At 50.5% G+C, this 22,196-nt stretch overlaps 2 protein-coding genes across 4 annotated transcripts; both read left to right on the forward strand.

The window, feature by feature from the left end:
• The first annotated feature begins 3,078 nt into the window (after positions 1-3,078).
• Positions 3,079-13,377, forward strand: FLT3LG (fms related receptor tyrosine kinase 3 ligand). 3 transcript variants are annotated; one of them, XM_082607615.1, is made up of 8 exons: positions 3,079-3,188; positions 3,516-3,582; positions 4,166-4,279; positions 4,844-4,897; positions 5,099-5,242; positions 5,720-5,858; positions 10,107-10,288; positions 11,869-11,918. In XM_082607615.1, the coding sequence occupies exons 2-8, from the start codon at positions 3,550-3,552 to the stop codon at positions 11,893-11,895; spliced, it is 693 nt and encodes a 230-aa protein (XP_082463741.1). In that variant the 5' UTR covers positions 3,079-3,188; positions 3,516-3,549; the 3' UTR covers positions 11,896-11,918. The 3 variants fall into 3 exon arrangements, with proteins under 3 accessions (XP_082463741.1, XP_082463739.1, XP_082463740.1); XM_082607613.1 differs by lacking the exon at positions 11,869-11,918 and adding an exon at positions 13,148-13,377 and having other exon boundaries at positions 3,082-3,188; XM_082607614.1 differs by lacking the exon at positions 11,869-11,918 and adding an exon at positions 13,148-13,377 and having other exon boundaries at positions 3,082-3,188; positions 5,774-5,858.
• A 984-nt stretch (positions 13,378-14,361) lies between these two features.
• Positions 14,362-18,111, forward strand: RPL13A (ribosomal protein L13a). The gene is made up of 8 exons (XM_082607616.1): positions 14,362-14,444; positions 16,028-16,100; positions 16,472-16,537; positions 16,750-16,851; positions 17,055-17,140; positions 17,321-17,380; positions 17,682-17,804; positions 17,996-18,111. Exons 1-8 carry the CDS (start codon positions 14,430-14,432, stop codon positions 18,080-18,082), a joined length of 612 nt encoding a protein of 203 aa, XP_082463742.1. The 5' UTR covers positions 14,362-14,429; the 3' UTR covers positions 18,083-18,111.
• The last annotated feature ends 4,085 nt before the right edge of the window (positions 18,112-22,196 follow it).

Below are 22,196 nucleotides of genomic sequence, written 5' to 3' on the forward strand. Positions count from 1 at the left end.
CTGAAGAAGACACCTTTCCCAACTTGTGTGTTTGTGCGTGTCTGTGTATGAGGTGAAGGCAAGAGAGATGGCAGGAATCTTCCCAAGGCAGGTGCCACTTCACTGATTTTTTTTTTCCACAGCCTTATTGGGGTATAATTGACAGTTTAAAATTGTATATATTTCAGTTCTACAATGTTATTTGTTAAGGTGTGCAACATGATAATTTAACATACATATGCACTGTGAAATGATTACCACAATCAAGTTAATTAACACATCCGTCACCTCACATACTTACCTTTTTTATTTGTGGTGAGAACAGTGGAGATCCACTCTCACGGGACTTCCCTGGTGGCGCAGTGGTTAACACTCCGCCTACCAATGTAGGAGACATGGGTTCCAGCCCTGGTCTGGGAAGATCCCACATGCCACGGAGCAACTAAGCCCGTGCGTCACAACTACCGAGCCCACGTGCCACAACTACTAAGCCCGCGTGCCTAGAGCCCGTGTTCCACAACAAGAGAAGCCACAGCAGTGAGAAGCCCACACACCGCAACAAAGAGTAGCTCACTCGCCACACCTAGAGAAAGCCTGCATGCAGCAACGAAGACCCAACACAGCCAAAAATAAATAAATAAATAAATAACTTAAAAAAAAAAAAAATCCACTCAGCCACTTCCAAGTATACCATACAGTCTTGTTAAATGCAGTCACCATGCCGTGCATTAGATCCTCAGAACTTACTCATAACTAAAAGTTTGTCTTTTCTGACCAACAACTCTGTTTCCCTGACCTCCCAGCTGCTGGCAGCCACCATTTTACTCTCTGGGTCTATTAATTTGACTTTTTTAGATTCCCCATATGTGACACCATAGAGTCACATATATTAGTCTTTGACTAATTTCACTTAGCATAATGTCCTCCAGGTTAATGGCAGGTTTTCCTTCTTTTTGTGGCCGAATAATATTCCATTGTGTGTATATACACACATCTTCTTTATCCATTAGCCAATGGACACTTTTTTTGTTGTTCTTTTGTTTTTGGCCGCACTGTGTAGCTTGTGGGTTCTTAGTTCCCAGACCAGGGATTGAACCCACGCCCTCGGCAGTGAAGGCAGTGAAAGCGTGGAGCCCTAACCACCGGACCACCAGGGAATTCCCTTTATTTGTTATTTTGTTAGGGATCTTCACCTTTTTCCACAGTGGCTCTACCAGTTTACATTCCTCCTCACCCTCTCCAACACTTATCTCTGTCTTTTTGATAATAGCCAACCTAACAGGTGTGTGAGGTGACACCTCACTGTGGTTCTGATTTGCATTTCCCTGGTGATTAGTGATTGCATTGGGTCTTGAAGGACAATGAGGATCTAATTAGGTTAGAAAAGTGCTGGGGGGAGAGCATCCCTGGCAGAGGAAACAGCCAGCGTGGCCTTTGCACATGCTGTTTCCAGAGGTGAGAAACAGCTTTGAGGGAACTAGTGGTTTCAGTGGTGGTCCCCAAAAGATAATGTCCTAACCCCGGAACCTACGCATGTGACCTTATTTGGAAAAAGTCTTTGCAGATGTAATTAAGTCAAGGATCTCGAGATATCCTGGGTTATCCAAGTAGACCCTACATCTAAATACAAGTTCCCTTATAAGAGACAAAAGAGGAGAAGCCAGAAGAGGAAGAAGCCGTGTGAAGTTGGAGACAGAAATTGAACTCAATTTCTAGCCTCCCTCGCCTTCCCTCGAGGTTGGAGGTGAGAGGTCGGTAAGTTAGACTTCTTCCTGTGCCTCCAAGCCCCAACCCTCTCATCACATGACTGGTTTTTCTGGTCCTGACCAGCCCCCATCCTGAGTCCCTCATTAGTGTAAACTCAGGTGTGGTCAGGGAGCGCCCCCCATGCATGAATAACAAAGACAAGCCTATCACTTACCTGGAAGTTCCTAGGACTTAGAGCTTGTCTCCCAGGAAACAGCAGGAGACCAGATGCATTCTCCAATATACCACAACAATGCTGAAGGGGCTAGGACCCACTTGTTCATTCATTTAACAAATGTTGATCGAGCACTTGCCATGAGCCACGCACAGTTCTGGGTGCTGGAGATCCAGCAGGGTAAGCGGACACTCACCGTGGTCCTCCCAGAGCTGACGTCCTCATAGGGACAACTGACAATAAAGAAGAAAAGTAAACGGCAACGGTGTGTCAGAAGGTCATGAGTGACGAGGGAGAAAGCAAAGCAGGAATGAGTGGGGGTGCTGGGAGGGGGGTGCAACTTGAAAAAGGGTGGTTGGGGAAGGCTTTGCCTTGTGTAGTTGAGCAAAGACCTGAATGGGATTAGGTTGAGCCATGTGGGTATCTGGGGGAAGGGCATTCCAGGCTGAGAGAACAGCCAGTGCAAAGGCCCTGGGCCAGGAGCGTGCCTGCCTTAGGCCAGCTTGGCTGGATTTGAGCGAGGAGGGAGGAGAGAGGAGACAGGGGACAGGGCCAGATCCTGCAGGTCTGTCTAGGCCACAGTGAGGACTTGGACTTTTGTGGCAGGTACGGGGGTGGGCGGTGACGGGACTTAGGTCTTCACAGGCTGCATCTGGAGAACAGGCTGTGGCAGGTGAGGGCTGAGGCAGGGAAGCTGATGAGGTGAGTAGGGAACAGTGATATTCAGGTGGGTGATGGTGGTGGCAGTGGGGGTGATGAGAGGTGGTCAGATTCTGGATACATTTTGATGGTCAGCCAACAACTTTGCTGACGGACTGGACTGTCAGCGGACAGTGAGAGGCAAACAGAGTCACAAGTCCTCTCCATGCCTTTGGGCCTGAACACCTGGAAGGATGGAGCTGTCACTTACCTCGATGTGGAAGGTGACGGGGTTGGGGGCTGAGGCTGAGGTTTCAAGGAAAAGATGAAGGGCTCAGGGTGACCTCCTCCTGGCCCTGTGTGATCAGCTCTAGCTAGAGTTAGATCCATGTTGGAACCGCAGCTCCCCATTCACTGTGTACCCCCCACCCCCACCCAGGGAACAACCCAACCTCAGCCCGCTTGAGCGGGAGTCCCACTGAGGCGCCCTTTGCGGCGTGAGCTGCCACTGTCACCACCAGGTGGCGCCCCTTGCACCAGCCCGATCCCCCCCGCCCAGCTCACTATCTCCCCCCAATATTTCCTTTCACTTTCGATCTCTGGCTGTCACCCAGCGTGGCCCCTTCCACACCCAGCTGGGGCAAGCCTGGTGCGTGAGGAGAAAGGGGTTCCTGGTCCCCGAAGGGCGGGGCCGGGATCCCCCTCTTGGGGCTGAGCGGAGAGGGGTGGGGGTCGGGTTCCTGGGTCCCTGGCCTGGGGAGGGTTGCGGACACCGGACGTCGGGGTTCTTAGAAGGGGAGATGAGGAGTTTTCACCACAACCTTGCTTCACGCAGGAAGCTCTTGAGAGTAGGAGGCGGAAACTTAGCCACATCAAAGGACCGAGGGAGGGGCGGGGAGGGGGAGGGGCGGGCGGGGCGGGCAAGGAAGGGGCTGGGGTGCGGGGGTCCGAGACTCGCTCTTCTGTCCCTTCCAAGATCCGGCCACAGGCATGAGGGGCCCCGGGCCGAAATGATAGTGCTGGCGCCAGCCTGGAGCCCAACTGTGAGTATCCCTGGGGGTTAAGGTGGGGGAAAGGAAGAGCGGTGTCAAGATGGGCAGAGCTGAGAGGGGAGATGGACAGAGTTGGGGTGGACAGGGGTGGGGAAGAGGGACAGAGCTGGGAGGAGATGGACAGAGCTGCGGGGAGATGGACGGGGGTGGGGAGAGATGGGGAAGGGTCGGGGGAAGAAACAGCGAGGTGAGTACAAATGGGAAAGACGGGACCCAGATCTAGGGAGAAACAGGAGAGGTGAGCGTGGAGGGGCAGAGGGATGGACAGAGATGAGAAAATCCTGGGCAGAAGTGAGCAGAAGTGGAGAGAGATGGGTCGAGGTGGGGAGGTGGGGGGCGAAACAGACGGGGCAGAGGAGGGTGAAAACTGGTCAGCACCCGACCAGAGGCAGAAAGAGACACAGGAAAGATGGTCAGAGGTGGGCACCCAGGAGCCAAGAGGAGGAGGAGCTGAGAAGTGGAAGAGCTGGAAAGGAGAAAGAGGGAAGAGAGAAAAGGGGGCTGGAGGGGGCAGCCTCGACTAGGGAGGGGGCGGGGCGGAGCCAGTGGAGCCCTCACCCCGCGCCGTCCGCAGACCTCCCTGCTGCTGCTGCTGCTGTTGCTCAGCCCCGGCCTCCGCGGGGCCCCGGACTGCTCCTTCCCCCACAGCCCCATCTCCTCCACCTTCACCAGCACCATCAGCAAGCTGGTGAGCGTCCCTGCTCCAAATCTGAGGCGCAGGTTCTGCCTCTGGGTCTGAGTTCCCCCTGTCTAGGGGCTCCCTGTCTCCCCACTTTGGGTCCCCGGCTCCCCTCCCCCAAGTCCCTGCTTCCTTCTCTCCGGGTCCCTGTCCCCCTCTCTCTGGGTCCCCATCTCCCCACCCTAGGTCCCCGCCCCCTTCTCTCTGGGTCCCCGCCCCCCCAGGTCTCTGTACCCCTCTCTCTGGGTCCCCATCTCCCCACCCTGGGTCCCCGCCCCCATCTTTCTGGGTCCCTGTCCCCCTCTCTTTGGGTCCCCGTCCCCCCAGGTCTCTGTACCCCTCTCTCTGGGTCCCCATCTCCCCACCCTGGGTCCCCGCCCCCATCTCTCTGGGTCCCTGTCCCCCTCTCTTTGGGTCCCCACCCCCCCAGGTCTCTGTACCCCTCTCTCTGGGTCCCCATCTCCCCACCCTGGGTCCCACCCCCCTCTGTCTGGGCCGCTGTCCCCCCGCCCCCAGGTCCCCATAGCTCTCTTTCCTCCTGTCTGCAGCCCCTGACCCTGTTTTCTCCCGCAGTCTGACTACCTGCTTCAAGACTACCCAGTCACTGTTGCCTCCAACCTGCAGGACGTGAGTCACAGATGGGAGGGGCCCGGGATGGAGGTGGGAAGGAGAGATTCAAGATTCACCACCCCTCAGGGAGCCAGGCTAGTGTGCTGACCCGGCCCCCTCCTCCCCTGGGACCCTGGAGTCCCGGTCCCTAGCCCCACCAGGCTAAGCCCCCTGCCCCCTCCGCCCACGGGACCCAGAGCCTGGGTGGTCTCTCCCCAGGACGAGCTCTGTGGGGCTTTCTGGCGTCTGGTCCTGGCCCAGCGCTGGATGGGACGGCTCAAGACTGTGGCTGGGTCCCAGCTGGGGAAACTACTGGAGGCTGTCAACACCGAGATACACTTCGTCACCTCATGTGCCTTCCAGGTCAGCCCGGAACTTGGGGAACAAGTGAGGGGAGCGTGATGCTTTCCTAGGGATTGGAAGCAAAGGTCTGCTAGGCCTTACTGGAGATTTCCTTTGACCTGAGCAGCCTGAGGGAGGTGGAGCTGGAAGCCCAGTCCTGCTGGGGGCCCTCAGTGCTGGGAAGTGACAATTCTCTAAGTACTGGAGGATGGCCAGGGGTCTGAGCCCAATGCACCAATTCTAAGTTTGTTTCTCAGGCCCTGTTGAAGGATGTTGCTAAGGGGTTCTCACCCCTAGAAACCTGGAGAAGGAGGGGATTTAAACTCCCTCCTGATCCAGGTCTGACTGGACCGCATTGCTAGACATTGCTAAGGAGGCTTCCCCCTAGCAACCTGGGGGAGCAAGGCTCTAAACTCTCTGTGAGACCCAGGGCTTGCCCTTGACCTGAGGTGACACTGGGGGTGATGCCGTAGTGACGTCTCCCTCCCCTGCCCCCAGCCCCTCCCCAGCTGTCTTCGCTTCGTCCAGGCCAACATCTCCCACCTCCTGCAGGACACTTCCCAGCAGCTGGTGGCCTTGAAGCCCTGGATCACCCGCCGGAATTTCTCCAGGTGCCTGGAGCTGCAGTGTCAGCCAGGTAAAGGTGCCCAGCGCCCCATAGCCCACCGCCCCACCCCCTCCTCTCCCACCTTCACTAGGCCCTCACCCCTTCCACTCAGGGCTCCCCAGACCCCACCATGTTCCTATGGGCTGTGTGACTTTGGGCCTGTCATCCCCCTCTGGGCCTCAGTTTACCCATCTCTGAGAAGGGATTAACCAATCCTGCCTGTTTCTCTGAGGTAGCTCTATGCCATAGAAATAGAATGAGAGTCACACGTTTAAGTGTAAATTTTCTTGTAGCCATGTTTAAAAAAGTTAAAAAGAAAAAAGGTTAATTCACTTATTTTTCAGGATTCTTTTTTTTTTTTTTTTTTTTTTTGCGGTACGTGGGCCTCTCACTGTTGTGGCCTCTCCCGTTGCGGAGCACAGGCTCCGGACGCGCAGGCTCAGCGGCCATGGCTCACGGGCCCAGCCGCTCCACGGCATGTGGGATCCTCCCGGACCAGGGCATGAACCCACGTCCCCTGCATCGGCAGGCGGACTCTCAACCACTGCGCCACCAGGGAAACCCAGGATTCTTAATGTTTGTTATTTTTTAGCATATTATTGGTGGATTTATTTTTTAAACTTTTTTATGTTGGGATAATTACAGATTCAAAGGAAAGGGGCATAGAAACTGTACAGGGAGGTCCTGCACACCCTTCACACAGGCTCCCCAGTGGTACCTTCTGCTTGGTAACATTAATTATAGCACAATGTCAAAACCAAGAAATTGACATGGGTGCAATCCACAGAGTTTATTCAGAGTTTACCAGTTATATATGCATGCATGCATGTGTATGTGTATTAGTTTGTTACAGCTGCTGTAACAAAGTACCACCAACCAGGTGATTGAAGCAGCAGAAGTTTATCTTCTTACAGTTGGGAAATTGAGGTGTCAGCAGGACCAGCTTCTTCTGAGGGCTGTGAGGGAAGGATCTGTTTCAGGTCTCTGTCCTTGGCTTATAGATGGCCATTTTCATGTTCACGTGGCACTCTCCCCCTATGCATATCTCTGTGTCTAGATTTCCCCTTCTTATAAGGATACCCGTCATATTGTATGAGGGCCCACCATTAACAACCTCATTTTAACTTGATCCCCTCTTTGCAGACCTGGTCTCCAAATAAGGGCACATTCCGAGGTACCGTGGGTTAGGATTTCATCGTATGAATTTTGAGGGACGCATTCAACCCCTAAAAGAGAGAGTGTGTGTGTGTATGTATGTGTGTCTATGTAATTTTATCACACATGTAGCTTTGTGTAACCACATGTGAGTTTGTGCAACTAAATCTCGTCCTAAAACCCCCATCCTAACCCTTGTCAGCCAGTAATCTGTTCTCTATAATGATATTGAATTTATTATTACTATTATTATTTTTTTTTTTTTTGGCTGTGCTGCATGGCTTGCGGGATCTTTGTTCCCCAACCAGGGATCAAACCCGTGCCACCTGCAGTGGAAGCACGTAGTCCTAACCACTGGACCACCTGGGAATTCTGTGATGTTATTGAATTTATTTATTTATTTAGTGGAGCCTTAACCACTGGACCACCAGGGAAGTCCCTTGAATTTAATTCTCATAATTTTATTTTTTTTTATTTTTTTATTTTATTTTTTTTTTGCGGTATGCGGGCCTCTCACTGTTGTGGCCTCTCCCGCTGCGGAGCACAGGCTCCGGATGCGCAGGCCCAGCGGCCATGGCTCACAGGCCCAGCCGCTCCGCGGCATATGGGATCCTCCCAGACCGGGGCACGAACCCGTATCCCCTGCATCGGCAGGCGGACTCTCAACCACTGCGCCACCAGGGAGGCCCTATAATTTTTAAAATAATATTTAAATCACAAATTTTGTGGGGGGGCATGCCCCGCAACTTGTAGAATTTTAGTTCCCTGATCAGGGATCGAAGCAGGGCCCTCAGCAGTGAGAGCTCAGAGTCCTAACCACTGGACCGCCAGGGAAGTTCCTAAACCAGAAATTTTACTAACTCAATATTTTTTATTTAACCCAATATATTTTAACCCAAAATAATATCCTTTCAACACATAATCAATATTTTTAAAAATTACTTAATGAGGTATTTCACATCCTTTTTTCCCTACTAAGTCTTTAAGAATTGGTGTGTATTTTAGACGGACAGCACATCTCAGTTCAGACTGGCCACAGGTCACGCATTTAATCGCCACATGAGGCAAGTGGCCGCCATATTGGATGGGCCAGCCCTGAAGTTTCAAAGTGGGGAATTCCCTAGTGGTCCAGTGGTTAGGACTCTGAGCTTTCGCCGCCAAGGGCACAGGTTCAGTCCCTGGTCAGGGAACTAAGATCCTGCAAGCCACGTGGTGCGGCCAAAAAAAAAGTAAGTTTCAAAGTGAAATAACTTTATTGGAATATGACGAGAGACCACGCCCTGTGAAAACTTAACTTGTTCAGTTTATTAAGGTTTCCTTTACAGCCAAGTATATAATCAGTTTTGGAACTGAACAAGGTCTTAGGAAAATAATAGATTTTGGTTTTTTTTTTTTTTGGTACGATCAGGGTTGAATCAGTGTGTATATATTCTATCAACCTTATCTTGGTATTATTCAGAGACTTTCTGTCTTTGTTATATTTGTCTACAAAATTTGTCAAGTTCTGAGAGGGATGGTTAAAAACCTCCCGCTCTAGGGACTTGCCTGGCGGTCCAGTGGTTAGGACTCCATGCTTCCACTGCAGGGGGCACAGGTTCCATCCCTGGTCAGATCCCGCAAGCCGTGCAGGGGGTGGGGGTGGGGGGACATAAGAAAACCTCCCACTCTAATTATATTCTTCTCAGTTTCTTCTTGCATTTCCAATCATTTAGTCTTTTTTTTTTTTTTTTTTTTTTTTATTTATGGCTGTGTTGGGTCTTCATTGCTGCGCGCGGGCTTTCTCTAGTTGTGGCAAGCGGGGGCTACTCTTTGTTGCGATGCGCGGGCTTCTCATTGCGGTGGCTTCTCCTGTTGCAGAGCACAGGCTCTAGGTGCGTGGGCTTCAGTAGCTGTGGTGAGCGGGCTCAGTAGTTGTGGTGCATGGGCTTAGTTGCTCCGCAGCATGTGGGATCTTCCCGGACCAGGGATTGAAGCCATGTCCCCTGCATTGGCAGGCGGATTCTTAACCACTGTGCCACCCGAGAAGTCCTAGTCATTTATACTTAACGTTGTCATTTGTATTTACATGTATCACTAATCATTCATTCAACCAACCTTTATTAACCATCTCCCTGGCGCCTGGCATTGGAGACACAGCACAGAACAAGATCAAGTCCATGTCCATGGGAGGCTGACCTGCTAATCAAGGAGACAGACAATAAACATGTAAACATATAATTAATCAGGAAAGTGAGTGCAACGAGCCCCATGCAGGCAAATTAAAACAGGGTGATGGAATCATGGGCTGAGGTGGTTAGCTGGAAAGTCACTGAAAGTTATGAAAAAGGGAACAGCCAGTGCAAAGGCCCTGCCTACCTGTTTAAGGAATCATGAGGAGGCCCCAGTGGCTGAGGCCAAGTAAGCAAAGGGGAGAAGGTGGGGGGTAAGGGTACAGAAGGAACAAAGGGGGCCAGATCAAGTGGGGCTTGTGAGACATCATAGCTTCACACGTTGTATCTTTCATTGTTCTATTATCTGTCCATTCATCCACTCAGATACTTACTTTATGTAAATTAAACTATTATTTAGTAAGCACTAAGTAGTAGGTTCTGGCAGTAAGGCTCCTGTCACCCTCGTGTAGCTCATAGACTATTGGGGGAAGAAGACAAATAAGCAAATCGATACATAAGCACTAGACACACATTTGTCCCTTTATAAAATAAAATGTAGGGAATTCCCTGGAGGTCCACTGGTTAGGACTTCCACACTTCCACTGGCAGGGGCCTGGGTTCGATCCCTGGTCGGGGAACTAAGATCCCACATGCCGTGTGGGCAAAAAGAAAAAAAAAGTAAAATGATATATTTGAAATAAAAAGTTATTAATGGCTTTAAACAATAAATAAAATTCAACCTTACTATGTGCTAGACACTGTCCTAAGCACTTTTGGTATATTCATGCATTTAATCTTTGTGACAACCTTATGAAGTCGATACAATAATTATCCCCATTTTATGCATGAGGCGACTGAGGCCCAGAGAAGTGAGCAGCCCACCTGAGGTCACACAGCAGGACCAGGCAGGCCTGCTTTTCCTTCGCTGGCCTGGCCCTTCTTCTCAGTCACCCAGCCTCCTCTCTCCTGGCAGACTCCTCCACCCTGCTGCCCCCAAGGAGTCCCGGGGCCTTGGGGGCCACATCCCTGCCGGCCCCGCAGGCCCCTCTTCTGCTTCTCTTGCTGCTGCTGCCCGTGGCCCTCCTGCTGCTGGCCGCTGCCTGGTGCCTGCACTGGCGAAGGAAGAGACAGAGGATGCCTTACCCTGGGGAGCGGGTGAGCCAGTGGGGTGGGCAGAGGGCGTGGCCGGAGTCAGCTGATCCTTTGGGGGCCATTGGTGCCCCGCCTGGAGCACTGACTCCTCATCAAGCTGAGGACCCTGGACTTGGTGTTGGCGTGGGTGGCATGTGTGGCGGGGGCGGTGGGGGGTCCTTGAGTAGGGAAGGGGTGGGTCAGTCCAGATGCAAGAAGACCCTTCTGGGGCCATGGAGGGGGACAGACTGGGACAGACTGGAACAGACAGCAGACTGGAGGCCAAAGAGGAGGCTGCTGGGCGAGGGTTTAGGGAGAGAGGACAAGGCCTGAGCCAGGGCCGGACCACGGGGACGGAGAGGAGGGGACGGGCAGAGTCAGGGGTCAGGGATCATCGGGAGGGATGGGGCTGGAGACTGACAGGCTTGGTCGGGGGGTGGGAGGAAGGGGGAAGGGGAGGTGGCGCAAGCAGAGGACGCTGGGTCTGGCCCAGTGGGGAACCTGGGGGGAGGAGGGAGATTCGGGAAAGACAGTGAGCTCAGTGGGGACCTGCAGGCATGAGGACACCGCCCACCCCAACCTCCGGGGAGGTATTTGGATACAGGAGTCTGCAAGCCAGGAGAGAGCGGCCTCCTGGAGCAGGCAAAGGGGACCGCCTCTGCAAAGCCCTCCTGGTGTGAAAAAGGTCAGGGTGTTCTAGCAACTTCGCCCGGCCTGGGGTGGGTGGGTGGGGGGTTGAAAATGGCACAGCAACATCTAGGCCTCAAAGGCAAGGTAAGGGAGCTGGGACTTCTCACCTAAGGCAGCAGGAAGGGGAAGCCCCAGAGGCAAACCTGGGAACCAGTCTGGGGGCAGAAGGTGGGTGGTGCCCCAAGGGAGGAGGGAGTGGAGGACCCAGCTTCCCCACGTGCTCAGAGGGATCGAACAAAAGACATCTGGCATCAGTGGCTCACACGTAGAGTGCCTCAGTGTCTCAGGTCTTGTGCTGGAGCTTTCTACAAATTAACTCACTTAATTGAGAAGCTGGTGCCATTATTATCCCCATTTCACAGAGGCGAAACCAAGGCCCAGAGAGGTAAATCATTCGCCAAAAGTCACACAGCTCGTGAGTGACAGAGCCAAGATTTGACTCTGGGCCTTCTGATTCCGGCTTCTGTGCCTTTCACTCTTTTGCCTCAGTTTCCTTATCTGTACAAAAGACTCTAATAATAATCCTTCTACCATAGAGTTGTTGAGAGGTTAAGGGAAGGGACCACAAAAAACCCTTTGAGCAATGCTGTCCAAGGAAATAGAATATAAGCCACACCTGTGATTGTAAATTTTCTAGTAGCTGAATCTTTTTTTAAAGTAAAAATAAGCAGGTTAGTACAAAGAATGTATTTTAGGGAATCCCCTGGTGGCCCAGTGGTTAGAACTCTGCTTCCATTGCAGGGGGCACGGGTTTGATTCTTGGTTGGGGAACTAATATCCCGTAAGCCCAGTGGCATGGTCAAAAAAAAAGAATATATTTTATTTCATCCTGTGTATCCAAAATGTCTCAACATGTAATCAATACTTTAAAAAATTATCAATGAGATATTTTTACATTCTTTTTTTCATACCAGGTCTTCAGAATGTGGCGTGTATGCTAGACTCACAGCACATCTCAATGCATATGTGAAATTTTCATCAGAAACATTTGATCAGTATTTAGATTCCATGAAATTTACAGTTGCATAAGTAGATTCGTATACTCAAGTTCTTTGAAACCTACAGAAGTTTTCCAATAACTGGTTCACGGAAAAATTTCTAAATTAAATGATCTTTCATGTCAGCATTTGTTTTGGGGAGTATTTTTTTTTTTTTTTGGCTGCATTTGGTCTTCGTTGCTATGCACGGGCTTTCTCTAGTTGTGGTGCGCGGGGGCTACTCCTTGTTGTGGTGCGCGGGCTTCTCATTGCAGAGCACAGGCTCTAGAGCACAGGCTCAGTATTTGTAGTGCATGAGCTTAGTAGCTCTGCGGCGTATGGGATCTTCCCAGACCAGGGCTCGAACCCTTGTCCCCTGCATTGGCAGGTGGACTCCTAACCACTGCGCCAGCGGGGAAGTCCCGGGGCAGTACTTTTTATTACAATTTTTTTTGAGATTTTGGGGGTTTTTTTGAGATACATTTTTTTTTTTTTTTTTGGCCACGCCTCGCTGCACGCGGGAGCTTCCCTGACCAGGGATTGAACCTGTGCCCCCTGCAGTGGAAGCGCAGAGTCTTAACCACTGGACCGCCTGGGAAGTCTGAGATACAACTTTTTTTTTTAAAAACACATTTTCTATCTTTTTTTTTTTTTTAAGTCTTTATTGAATTTGTTACAATATTGCTTCTGTTTTATGTTTTGGTTTTTTGGCCGCAAGGCATGTGGGATCTTAGCTCCCCGACCAGGGACCGAGGACCAGGGATTGAACCCGCACGCCCTGCATTGGAAGGCGAAGTCTTAATCACTGGACCACCAGGGAAGTCCCCGAGATACAATTTTCAATTGAGAAGTTTTCCTCCTACCCTTGTCCCTGTTCACACACTGTTTTCCCACTCTCCCAATAACCACACTATTAGTTTAAGTTTAAATTAGGTAAAATGAAAAACTCAGTGTCTCAGTTTTGCTGGCCACATTTAGAATCCCCAGTATTCACACGTGGCTGGTATCACAGCTGTCCTGGAGAGCGCAGATCTCTCATGGTTGCAGAGAGTTAGTTCTCTTGGCCAGTGATGCCCAAACACATAGTGAGCATTCAGGGTGAATGGAGTTGTTTTTGGCATTGAGACTGTGCCAAGCCCTGAGCTTGGTGCTTTCCTCTCCTCTGTCCACGGAGCCTCAAACAGCCCACTGAGTCATCTATCATCCCATTTTACAGAGGAGGACACTGAGGCGCAGAGAGAGGAGTCACCTGCCCGAGGACACAGAGTCGGAACTTGGAGGAAGTCAGCTAGAAACTGGTCCTTTCCTTGGCCACATTGCTCCTGTCACTGTCTCCCCAGGATGGAGGCAACGCCAGCACCCAGCAGCGGCCCCGGCCTCACCCTCCCCCCTCTGTACAAAGCCCTTGTCCCCAGGAAATTGTATATAAATCATCCTTTTCTACCAGCTCTGGCCAGGCCTGTCTGTGGATGGGACAGGGTGAGTGGATGGGGCAGTTTGGGTTTGGGTCTTGGTTTTTCAGTTAATGCAGTGTTTCATTCAATACCTATTTTCTGAGGCCTCCTGGGCCCCAGGGCCAGTGCAGGGCAGGGCTGGGACCCAGACGTGAATGAGAACCAGCCCCACCCTCTCAGGGTTCCTGGTCCATGGGGGAGAAGACAGGGGCCCCAGAGAGCCCCAGTACAGGATGACACACGCTCTAATGGAGGTAGCATAGGCACTGTGGGAGCCCCGAGGATGTACCTGAGCCAGCCTGAGATAACAGGGAAGCTCTCTAGAGAGAAGGACTCAAGCCAGATTTTAGAAGGTGGGGGTGGAGGGGAGGGCATCCCAGTCAAGAGGCACCGCCAAAGCAAAGGCTTTGTCCATAAAGTCCAGAAAGTGAGAAGCTCCTTTGGGGAGCTCTCAGGCAAGTAGAAGTCATTCCTTCATACGTTAGATCTCATGGGGAAGACTATCTCCACCTTTTTGACAGGTGAGGACACAGGCCCATACACGGCCAGGGATTTAGCCTGATCACAAGGAAGCCGGACAGGCACCGGAATCCAGATCTCTAAGCCTAGACTGAGCGCTAAAGGGCAAGCCTCGTTGCCCACTGTGGGCCTACACGTATTATCGCTTTAGTGGGTAAGAGCGCTTTTCCTCCACCCTTCTCGCCCCCGCCCCACCGCAAACACAGCGGACAACTCGCGCGAGGATTACCAGCCCCTCCTAAATACGGCAACAGAGCCTGAGCAGCCCCGCCCCCGAAGAGTCCCCTCCTACCCCACGTGATCTCGCCCGGCACAGCCATGGCCGCCTAGGTTCGATAGAAACGATACTGATTGGACAGTCGAAAGACGACCCGCCTTCCAGTGGGCCTTTCTGCGCACGCGCACGGCACTCTTGGTCAGTGAAAAGATGGAAAGCGGCCGTGTTGCGTCACTTCCTCCGCCCCTGTTTCAAGGGATAAGAAACCCTGCGGGTGAAGTTCCTTCTTTCCCAGGCAGCTGCCGAAGATGGCGGAGGGGCAGGTACAGGCTCTGCGCGGGCCGGGGCGGTGTGGGGCCGGGTGGGGTCGAGACCGGACCGGGGTTGGACCTCTTTCTTCTCGTAAGTGTACTGTGGAACTTAAGATCGATAACAGCAAAACAGAAAGCTTTCGGGGTAAGAGGAACCCAAAACGGGAATATAAAGCGGTTTTTACGCTCTGGGCTGGCTAGAATGCGGCATCATTTTTCCCCCAGGGGGCAGTGATCGGGGCTTCCAGCACAAGAAAAGTTATTTTAAAACTAGGCCTGATTTACCTTGATCTTGGCCGGGTCTTGGCCGAATTGGGCCCGTGTGTCCGCAGCGGTGGGGAAGCACGCGGAAGGCAGCTGTGCGGCCAGGGGACGAAGAGAAGCCGAGGATTGGCCAAAATGGAGGGTACTTCCGCCCTGCCCAAGGCGCGGGTGGTTTCGGCCTCGTGGGAGTGCGCATCAGGGTTCTCCTGCAGCTGTGGGTATTTTAGCGCGAAATCTTTGCAGTGGGTCGAGAGAGCTCCTGCCTACAGGGCATGCCGGCACGAGTTGCTCTTTTCCTTTCTCTTGGGGGTCGAGGAACTCTTCAAAGGTCTGCTGGTGCTGGAAACAGGATTGTAATGAAATGTTCACAGCACTGGGATATCCTTTGTCCTTAACGACCTGGAGGCCCTCAAGGACGGCAGCAGAAACTTAACTCTGACTTTGCCCAGGCTTCTTGTGTAACCTATTAGATAATGAAGGAGGGGATGGCTCTGGAAGGGGTGTACCTGTGATGGGTCTGTGGTTCCGGAAGGAAAACCACGTTTGGGACCAGGCAAGTGGTAGAGTTCTCCGAACTGTGTCCCTGTATTTACGGCGCCTGGTATAGTTTGCCTTGTATTTTGTGTAATTCAGTTCATTTATCATAGTGTTCCTGAGGCAGATATTGGAGATTTGGGGGGTTTTGACCAAAGTCACATTGTCAGGAAGTCTGGTTTTAGACTCTGTAGCCTTTTACACTGGCTTCCAACAATCATAACATGTATAGGAAGCCCTTGGTAAAGAGTTGGGACTTTTACTCTTGACAAGAAGTTGAGAATTGGCGTTTGAGCAGTTCGGGAGGAGGCAAATCTAGTCAATACCAGAGCCAGCCAGGGCTTTTGACTACCCTTCCTGGCTTCATCCGCTCTGAACCTTCACACTAGAAAAGTGTCTTTGAGACCAGGACAGAATCAGATTCTATCGAGATTCTACGGCTTGTATGCAGATCGCAGGTTCTTCTGCCTGGAGGATCAGTATTGCCAGTCTGGATTCAGATTGTAGCTCATTCGCTGACTGTCAAGCATAATCTGGGCATAAAGATTCTTGCCCTTCAAGCGGCTGAGATGTGAGGGGAGTCCTTTGGTATCTTATCCCACTCACTGAAATCCTGAGTCAGTCATTTGCTCTCTTGGCCTTCTCTGTAAAGTGAGGCTTAGTTCCTAGTTCCTGGGTCTCCTACTTGATTAGCAGGCACCCTGGGAGGTAGGTGAAATGAACAAGTAGGGAGGAATGATTGAGGTGGGGAGTCAAAGCTGTGGGTCCTCTGAGCCCTCTCAACCTATCTCCAACAGGTCCTGGTTCTCGATGGCCGAGGCCATCTCCTGGGCCGCCTGGCGGCCATCGTGGCTAAGCAGGTGCTTCTGGGTAAGTCTGCCCCCTGCCCATAGCTCCCCCAGACATGAGCCTCAAGGTCAGTGATGAGCAAAAATCACCATCTTTCGTTTGAGTCTAACGACCATGAGATCAACCCCATGCACCGCTCTGAGACCTGCCAGCTTCCTCCCCTCCTAGGCTGGGGGCTCTGGGCTCTGTCAGACTAACAAATTGAACTTAAGCATGAGTCCAGCTCCGCCGATTGCTGCTCTGTGACACGGGGCAGGAGACTCCGTTCCTGCCTTGTGCATTGTGGCCAGTTTGAGACTGGAAGGAAGGAGCCTCCTTTCTGGGTCCTTAGCAGTAATTGGGCCTGTTTCCTAACCTTTGACCTTGATTGTCTCATTTTCCATTCCCTCTAGGTCGAAAGGTGGTGGTTGTGCGCTGTGAGGGCATCAACATTTCTGGCAATTTCTATAGAAACAAGTGTGAGTGAGGGCCTGGGAGGAGGGCTGGAGAGGGTGGACCTCTGTGGGGCTCACGCTTCACGGGCTCGTAAGCAGTCCCACGGCGTGGGGGGGGGAGGTCCTAGTCTGAGTTCCCGAACACGCCCCCGGAAGTAAGGTTGTGTGCTGCCTTGGAAGGAGTTACCATCTGCCTGCGGACTCTTGAGGCCTCACACACTCTCCCCTCTTCCCAGTGAAGTACCTGGCATTCCTCCGCAAGCGGATGAACACCAACCCCTCCCGTGGCCCCTACCACTTCCGAGCCCCCAGCCGCATCTTCTGGCGGACAGTGCGAGGTGAGCTGGGCCTGAGGACCGCAGGGGCTGATGGCGCGGGTGGCCGGTGATGAAGACTTTTCCCACTCGTGTTCGAGTTTCCCAGCCATGAGATGACTCCACATGCACTACCATCTGAGGCCGCCTGCCTGCCGGCCCGGCCAGGTGGGACAGTGGGGTCCTCGCACGCCCCACTCAGCAGGCCTGTTGTCCTCTGCCCACAGGCATGCTGCCCCACAAGACCAAGCGAGGCCAGGCCGCTCTGGACCGCCTCAAGGTGTTTGATGGGATCCCGCCACCCTACGACAAGGTGAGCACGACCCACCTCCCTCAGCAGCATCCTCGTGTCTGGCGTCCGTGATGTTCTGAAGTTACCTACATTGTTTGATCCTCGTGAAAACAGCACTGGCTGAGACGCCTGCCCCAGCCAGCCTTCTTCCCTGTCTGTCCCTCACTCCAGGTCTCTTAAGTCCCTCTCCTTCTCTAACAGAAAAAGCGGATGGTGGTTCCTGCCGCCCTCAAGGTTGTGCGTCTGAAGCCTACACGGAAGGTGAGTTTTGGGGTCCCAGGCTTCCTGGGGGGTGCACCTAGGGCCCTAAGACTGGCAGATGATGGCTTTTTCTCACGATGGTCTGCGGATGCCACTGTGGGCAGTGCCGATAATGCCAATGGCTCAGCTGATGCCAGGAGGAGCAGAGAGCGTGCCAGGGGTAGCTGTGTCTCTTTGAGTGTAGGCTTGCTGAAAAGTTGTATGGCTGGCCTGGGATCCTCTAGGACAGGATGTCAGCGCCCTTCCCCTCGTCACCCTGGCCTCGTTTTCTTACAGCTTCGTTTCTCCCTCTTCCCCCCAGTTTGCCTACCTAGGGCGCCTGGCTCATGAGGTTGGCTGGAAGTACCAGGCAGTAACGGCTACACTGGAGGAGAAGAGAAAGGAGAAGGCCAAGATCCACTACCGGAAAAAGAAGCAGCTCATGGTGAGGGCGGGGCTGTGGCTGGAGGGGCACCACATTTTCTGGGGCAGGGTCTGGGAGCTGATTACTCTTGACTTGGGTCTTTGTTATGCCCTTGGAAGGCTCTGCCTAAGGCCCGGTGTGGGTGGCCCCCTGGGATAAGGGCAGTCCTAGGGAGCAGCCACTAACCACCACCTGTCACCTTGACCCCACAGAGGCTACGGAAGCAGGCCGAAAAGAACATAGAGAAAAAAATCGACCGATTCACAGAGGTCCTCAAGACCCATGGATTCTTAGTCTGAGCCCAATAAAATTGACTGTTTCTTCTTCATGCTTGGCCTGGCCTGCCCTTCCTCCATCGCCACCCTAGGATGTGGGGGACCCCCAGGGGTGCCATCCAGGTGCCACAGGCAGCCTGGGGCTTAGAAGACTGGGTATAGCGAAGGCGCCTTAGCCACTGCTGTTTGAGAAAGGCCTTTTTAAAAGCATAGACAGTCGTAAGGGCTGTGCAGGCAGAATTTGCCTGTGACGTATTCATTCGTGAGAGTTTTAGGACATGAACAGTTCTCGAACAACCAGTGCTGTTCCCGTACTGGCAAAAGTGAGCTGGAAGACCTAATTGGAAGGGTCATTCACGTCGCTTACAGGGAGTCTAAGCTTCCCGCATGGTCAGGTACTATACTCTGCAGCTGTTAGGATGTGAGAGAGTGCGTGGGCAGCACGAGTTAGGGTTCTAAAAGGCCTTCATGGAAGGGAAGTATGGCCCAAGGTGTCACAGGCATTGCCCTTGTGTCTTCCCTGTATTTTGTGCTCCAAAACTAATAAATTATTTTTAAAGAAATTTGGCGTCTTTGCAGTGTGTGTCTGCCATAGAGGCAGGCCCAGGGGAGCAAGGCCCTCGGCTGCTGGGAGGCTTTGAAGAATAAAAGTGGCTGTGCTCTTTCTGCAGATGATGGATTAGAAACTGCCTTTCGTGGAGGAGTTGACCTTTGTAGAGATTGACATGCCAAGGAATTTGAGATGCCTATGGGATTGGTATTTACTACCTGTAGAGCCTGGTGTTGCCCAGTTTGCATAAAGTTGTCTTCCCTAATTCAGCTGCAAAGTATGGAATTGCCACCATTCTCTAAAATCGGCTCCTCGCTGTGGGGCATGTGGTCTCTCCCAGTCTGCCACACCAGGCCACGCTTAATGTGAAGAAATGGACGAGAGAACATTTTGTAAATGATTAGGCATTAGAGAAAGTGGGATTTGGAAGCTCTTGGTTCTTTGTAAGATTAAAACTAGGCTTGTTAGATCTGCCAGCGTAAGTCACTGAAAGGGTAAACATTAGGGTACCCAGCCCTGGACAGTCACCCCTGGTCACCTCTCAATACTTGACCCAGGTGGGCCCGCATCCCCATCTTCCTGAGGAGGGTTGTGTGTAGTCAGCGGTGTCAGCCAGGATGACACCCAGAGGGATCTGTGCTGGGAAGAAAGCTAGATTCATGCTGCCCTTGGGACTGGTGGGCAGTACTGGCTAGTTGGTTCACGGGGCAGATCATAACTTGGTGCACTGTGCCATTCTCTCTTGCTTAATCTCCAAAATGTCTAAGACACCACAGTGGCTTAAATTTTCTCTAAGAATCATTTTGCAAGTGGGTGGTTCCCTACCCCTCCTGGGGCTCCCGCTCACCAGCAGAGCTGCCTACAGAAGCAACTGAAAACCACAGAGTTTGTCTTAAGTTTAACAGGACTGCATGTAAAAGCAGCACAATATAATTCCCTGGAAACCACAATCCCTTATATTTGGCTTAAAAATGTAAAACTTGCCACTTCTAAAGACGCCCACCATTAAAAAGATGAAGACGGGTCAGACTGGGAGAAGTTATTTGCATATCATCTCTTGCAGGACTTGAATGCCAAATATATAGAAAAACTCTTTAAAACTCAGTAACAGAGATAACCAAATAAAACTTAGGCCAAAACTTGAAAACACGTTTCACCAAAGAAGATACACAAATGCCAATAAATACATGAGAAGATGCTCATCATTCCTCAGAACGCAAATGAAATCTCCAGGCATAACCTTAATTATTCCTGTGGGACAAGTACAGGGAATCAGAACCTCTGGGCTAACAGAATGAACGTTTGCAAAGCTCCAGTTCCATCTTGCCCAACTGCCCACAACCAAAGCACCCTCCAACAGAACGTGACGCGCCAGTCCCAGGTCAGCCTCTTCTCCTGGGCTATAGCAACCCTGGAGACCCTGGTCTGTGGGTGGGGTGTAGGGATAACGTCTTGTTTTAACAGACATTTCTGTGCTCACTGGGGAGGGCGAGGGTCTCCAGGTCTCCTAGCTTTTGGGTTTCTGTTGTGAAATGCTAGTAAATGTCTGAAATCTGGCAGAGACAGGGAAATACGCCCTCAAGTGGTAACTAGAGTTGGCTGAAGTTTATTATCGGGCACCAAAGCTGTTCACACTGCGGTTCAAAAAAATCGATGTGGTGGGTTGTAAGCAGCCTTAAAATAATAATGAAATTGAGGGGCTTCCCTGGTGGTCCAGCGGTTAAGACTCCACGCTCCCAATGCAGGGGGAACAAGATTGCGCATGCCACAACTAAAAAAAAGAAAGATCCTGCATGTCACAACTAAGACCTGGTGGAGCCAAATAAATAAATAAATAATTTAAATAATAGGGATGATAATGAAATTGAATAGAAAAGAAAAGGAAAAAAATCAGTGTACTACAGAAAGGAAAGGAGAGAGTTAAAAGACTTAAAAATTAGAAAAGAGGCAGAGAGGAAGGCAGAGGAGGGTGAGAGAGAGGTGTGTGTGTTTGGTCACAATGCAAAATGCATTTCCTACTGTGGGTTGTGATCAAAAATGTCTAGAAACTAAGGACCTAAACATCTCCGATTTGCCCTCACCCCTTCAGAGTGAAGCAGTATTTCTTTTCTTTACTTTTCCCTTATCAAAATCTCACCAGCTGCTCTGAGCAATTTGCAAAATATTGAGCATTTAAGACACCAGACAGTAAATCATACCTAATCTCACCACCTGGAGATGTAAACCACCAGGGCAATATCAATGCATTTCCTTCCAGGCTTTTTTCTAAGTTAGAAACTTTTATGCAGACTTTTATATGTAACTTTTGTACATAGTTTAGCACACACTGTAGACAGCAACTCCGGGTCCTGCTTTTTTTTTTTTTTTTTTTTAACTAAAGATCATAGATCCTTTCTAGGTCATTCAAAAACTCCAGAACTTACTTTTTCTTCAAAAAATAAATTGTAAAGCTACTACAAGGTCACTGGGGGGAAGACATAGCAGGTTCTAAAATGAAAAGTCCCTCAATGCTACCCCAGAGGGACTGAAACAATGATCATTAAAAATGTATCATTCATCACCTATATGTGGAATCTAAAATATGACACAGATGAACTTATGAAACAGAAACAGACTCACAGACATAGAGAACAAACGTGGTTGCTATGCGGGGCTGGGGGGAGGGATAGATTGGGAGTTTGGGATTAGCAGATGCCAACTATTATATATAGGTTGGGAAAACAAGGTCCTACTGTGTAGCACAGGAAACTATATTCAATATCCTGTGATAAACCATAATGGAAAAGAATATGAAAATGTATATATATGTATAACTGAATCACTTTGCTGTACAGCAGAAATTAACAACATTGTATATCAACTATACTTTCATAAAATAAATTTTTAAAAATGTATCGTTCAAAATTCACACAGCTATTAAGTGTAAAAGAAATTTAAATAATTAAACTTCAAATGATTTTTTGTAAGTTTGTAGCATTTATATTTCTGAAGTTATTACAACTTAAAAGACATCATATATATTATATATACATATATATGCAACCAGCCTTCGCTGTCTATAAGAGCATTTTTTATGTTGATAAAAAATATTCTAAATCTTCACTGTTCAATATGCAAGCCACTAGCCACATGTGATTACTGAGCATTTGCAATATGAATAGAATGAGTGAAAAATTGAATTTTAAATGTTATTCAATTTAAATAACCACATGTAACTAATGGCTGTTATTGGACAATGTAGTCTGTAATACCTAAAAAGATAAGCCACAACTATATCATGTAATAAGCTTTTTAAAAATGCATTAAACAACAAGGACCTACTGTATAGCACAGGGAACTGTATTCAATATCCTGTGATAAACCATAATGGAAAAGAATATGAAAAAGAAATATATATGTAAAAAAAATGCAGTCGTCCTATAGATTGTCCATAAACATTTGAATAAATGGGTCATGCTGTGCCTCTTGTTCTGCACTTTGTTTTGTCCACATACAAATTCAACAGAGGGTAGAATAGTTTGGAAGACACATTGGCAGATGATAACAGGGTGACAGCAATTGCTTCTGCAGAGGGAAACTGGGTGCGCG

The sequence above is a fragment of the Mesoplodon mirus genome (genome assembly GCF_964341445.2).
Source record: "Mesoplodon mirus genome assembly, chromosome: 19".
In the NCBI taxonomy this organism is placed as follows: Eukaryota; Metazoa; Chordata; class Mammalia; order Artiodactyla; family Ziphiidae; genus Mesoplodon; species Mesoplodon mirus.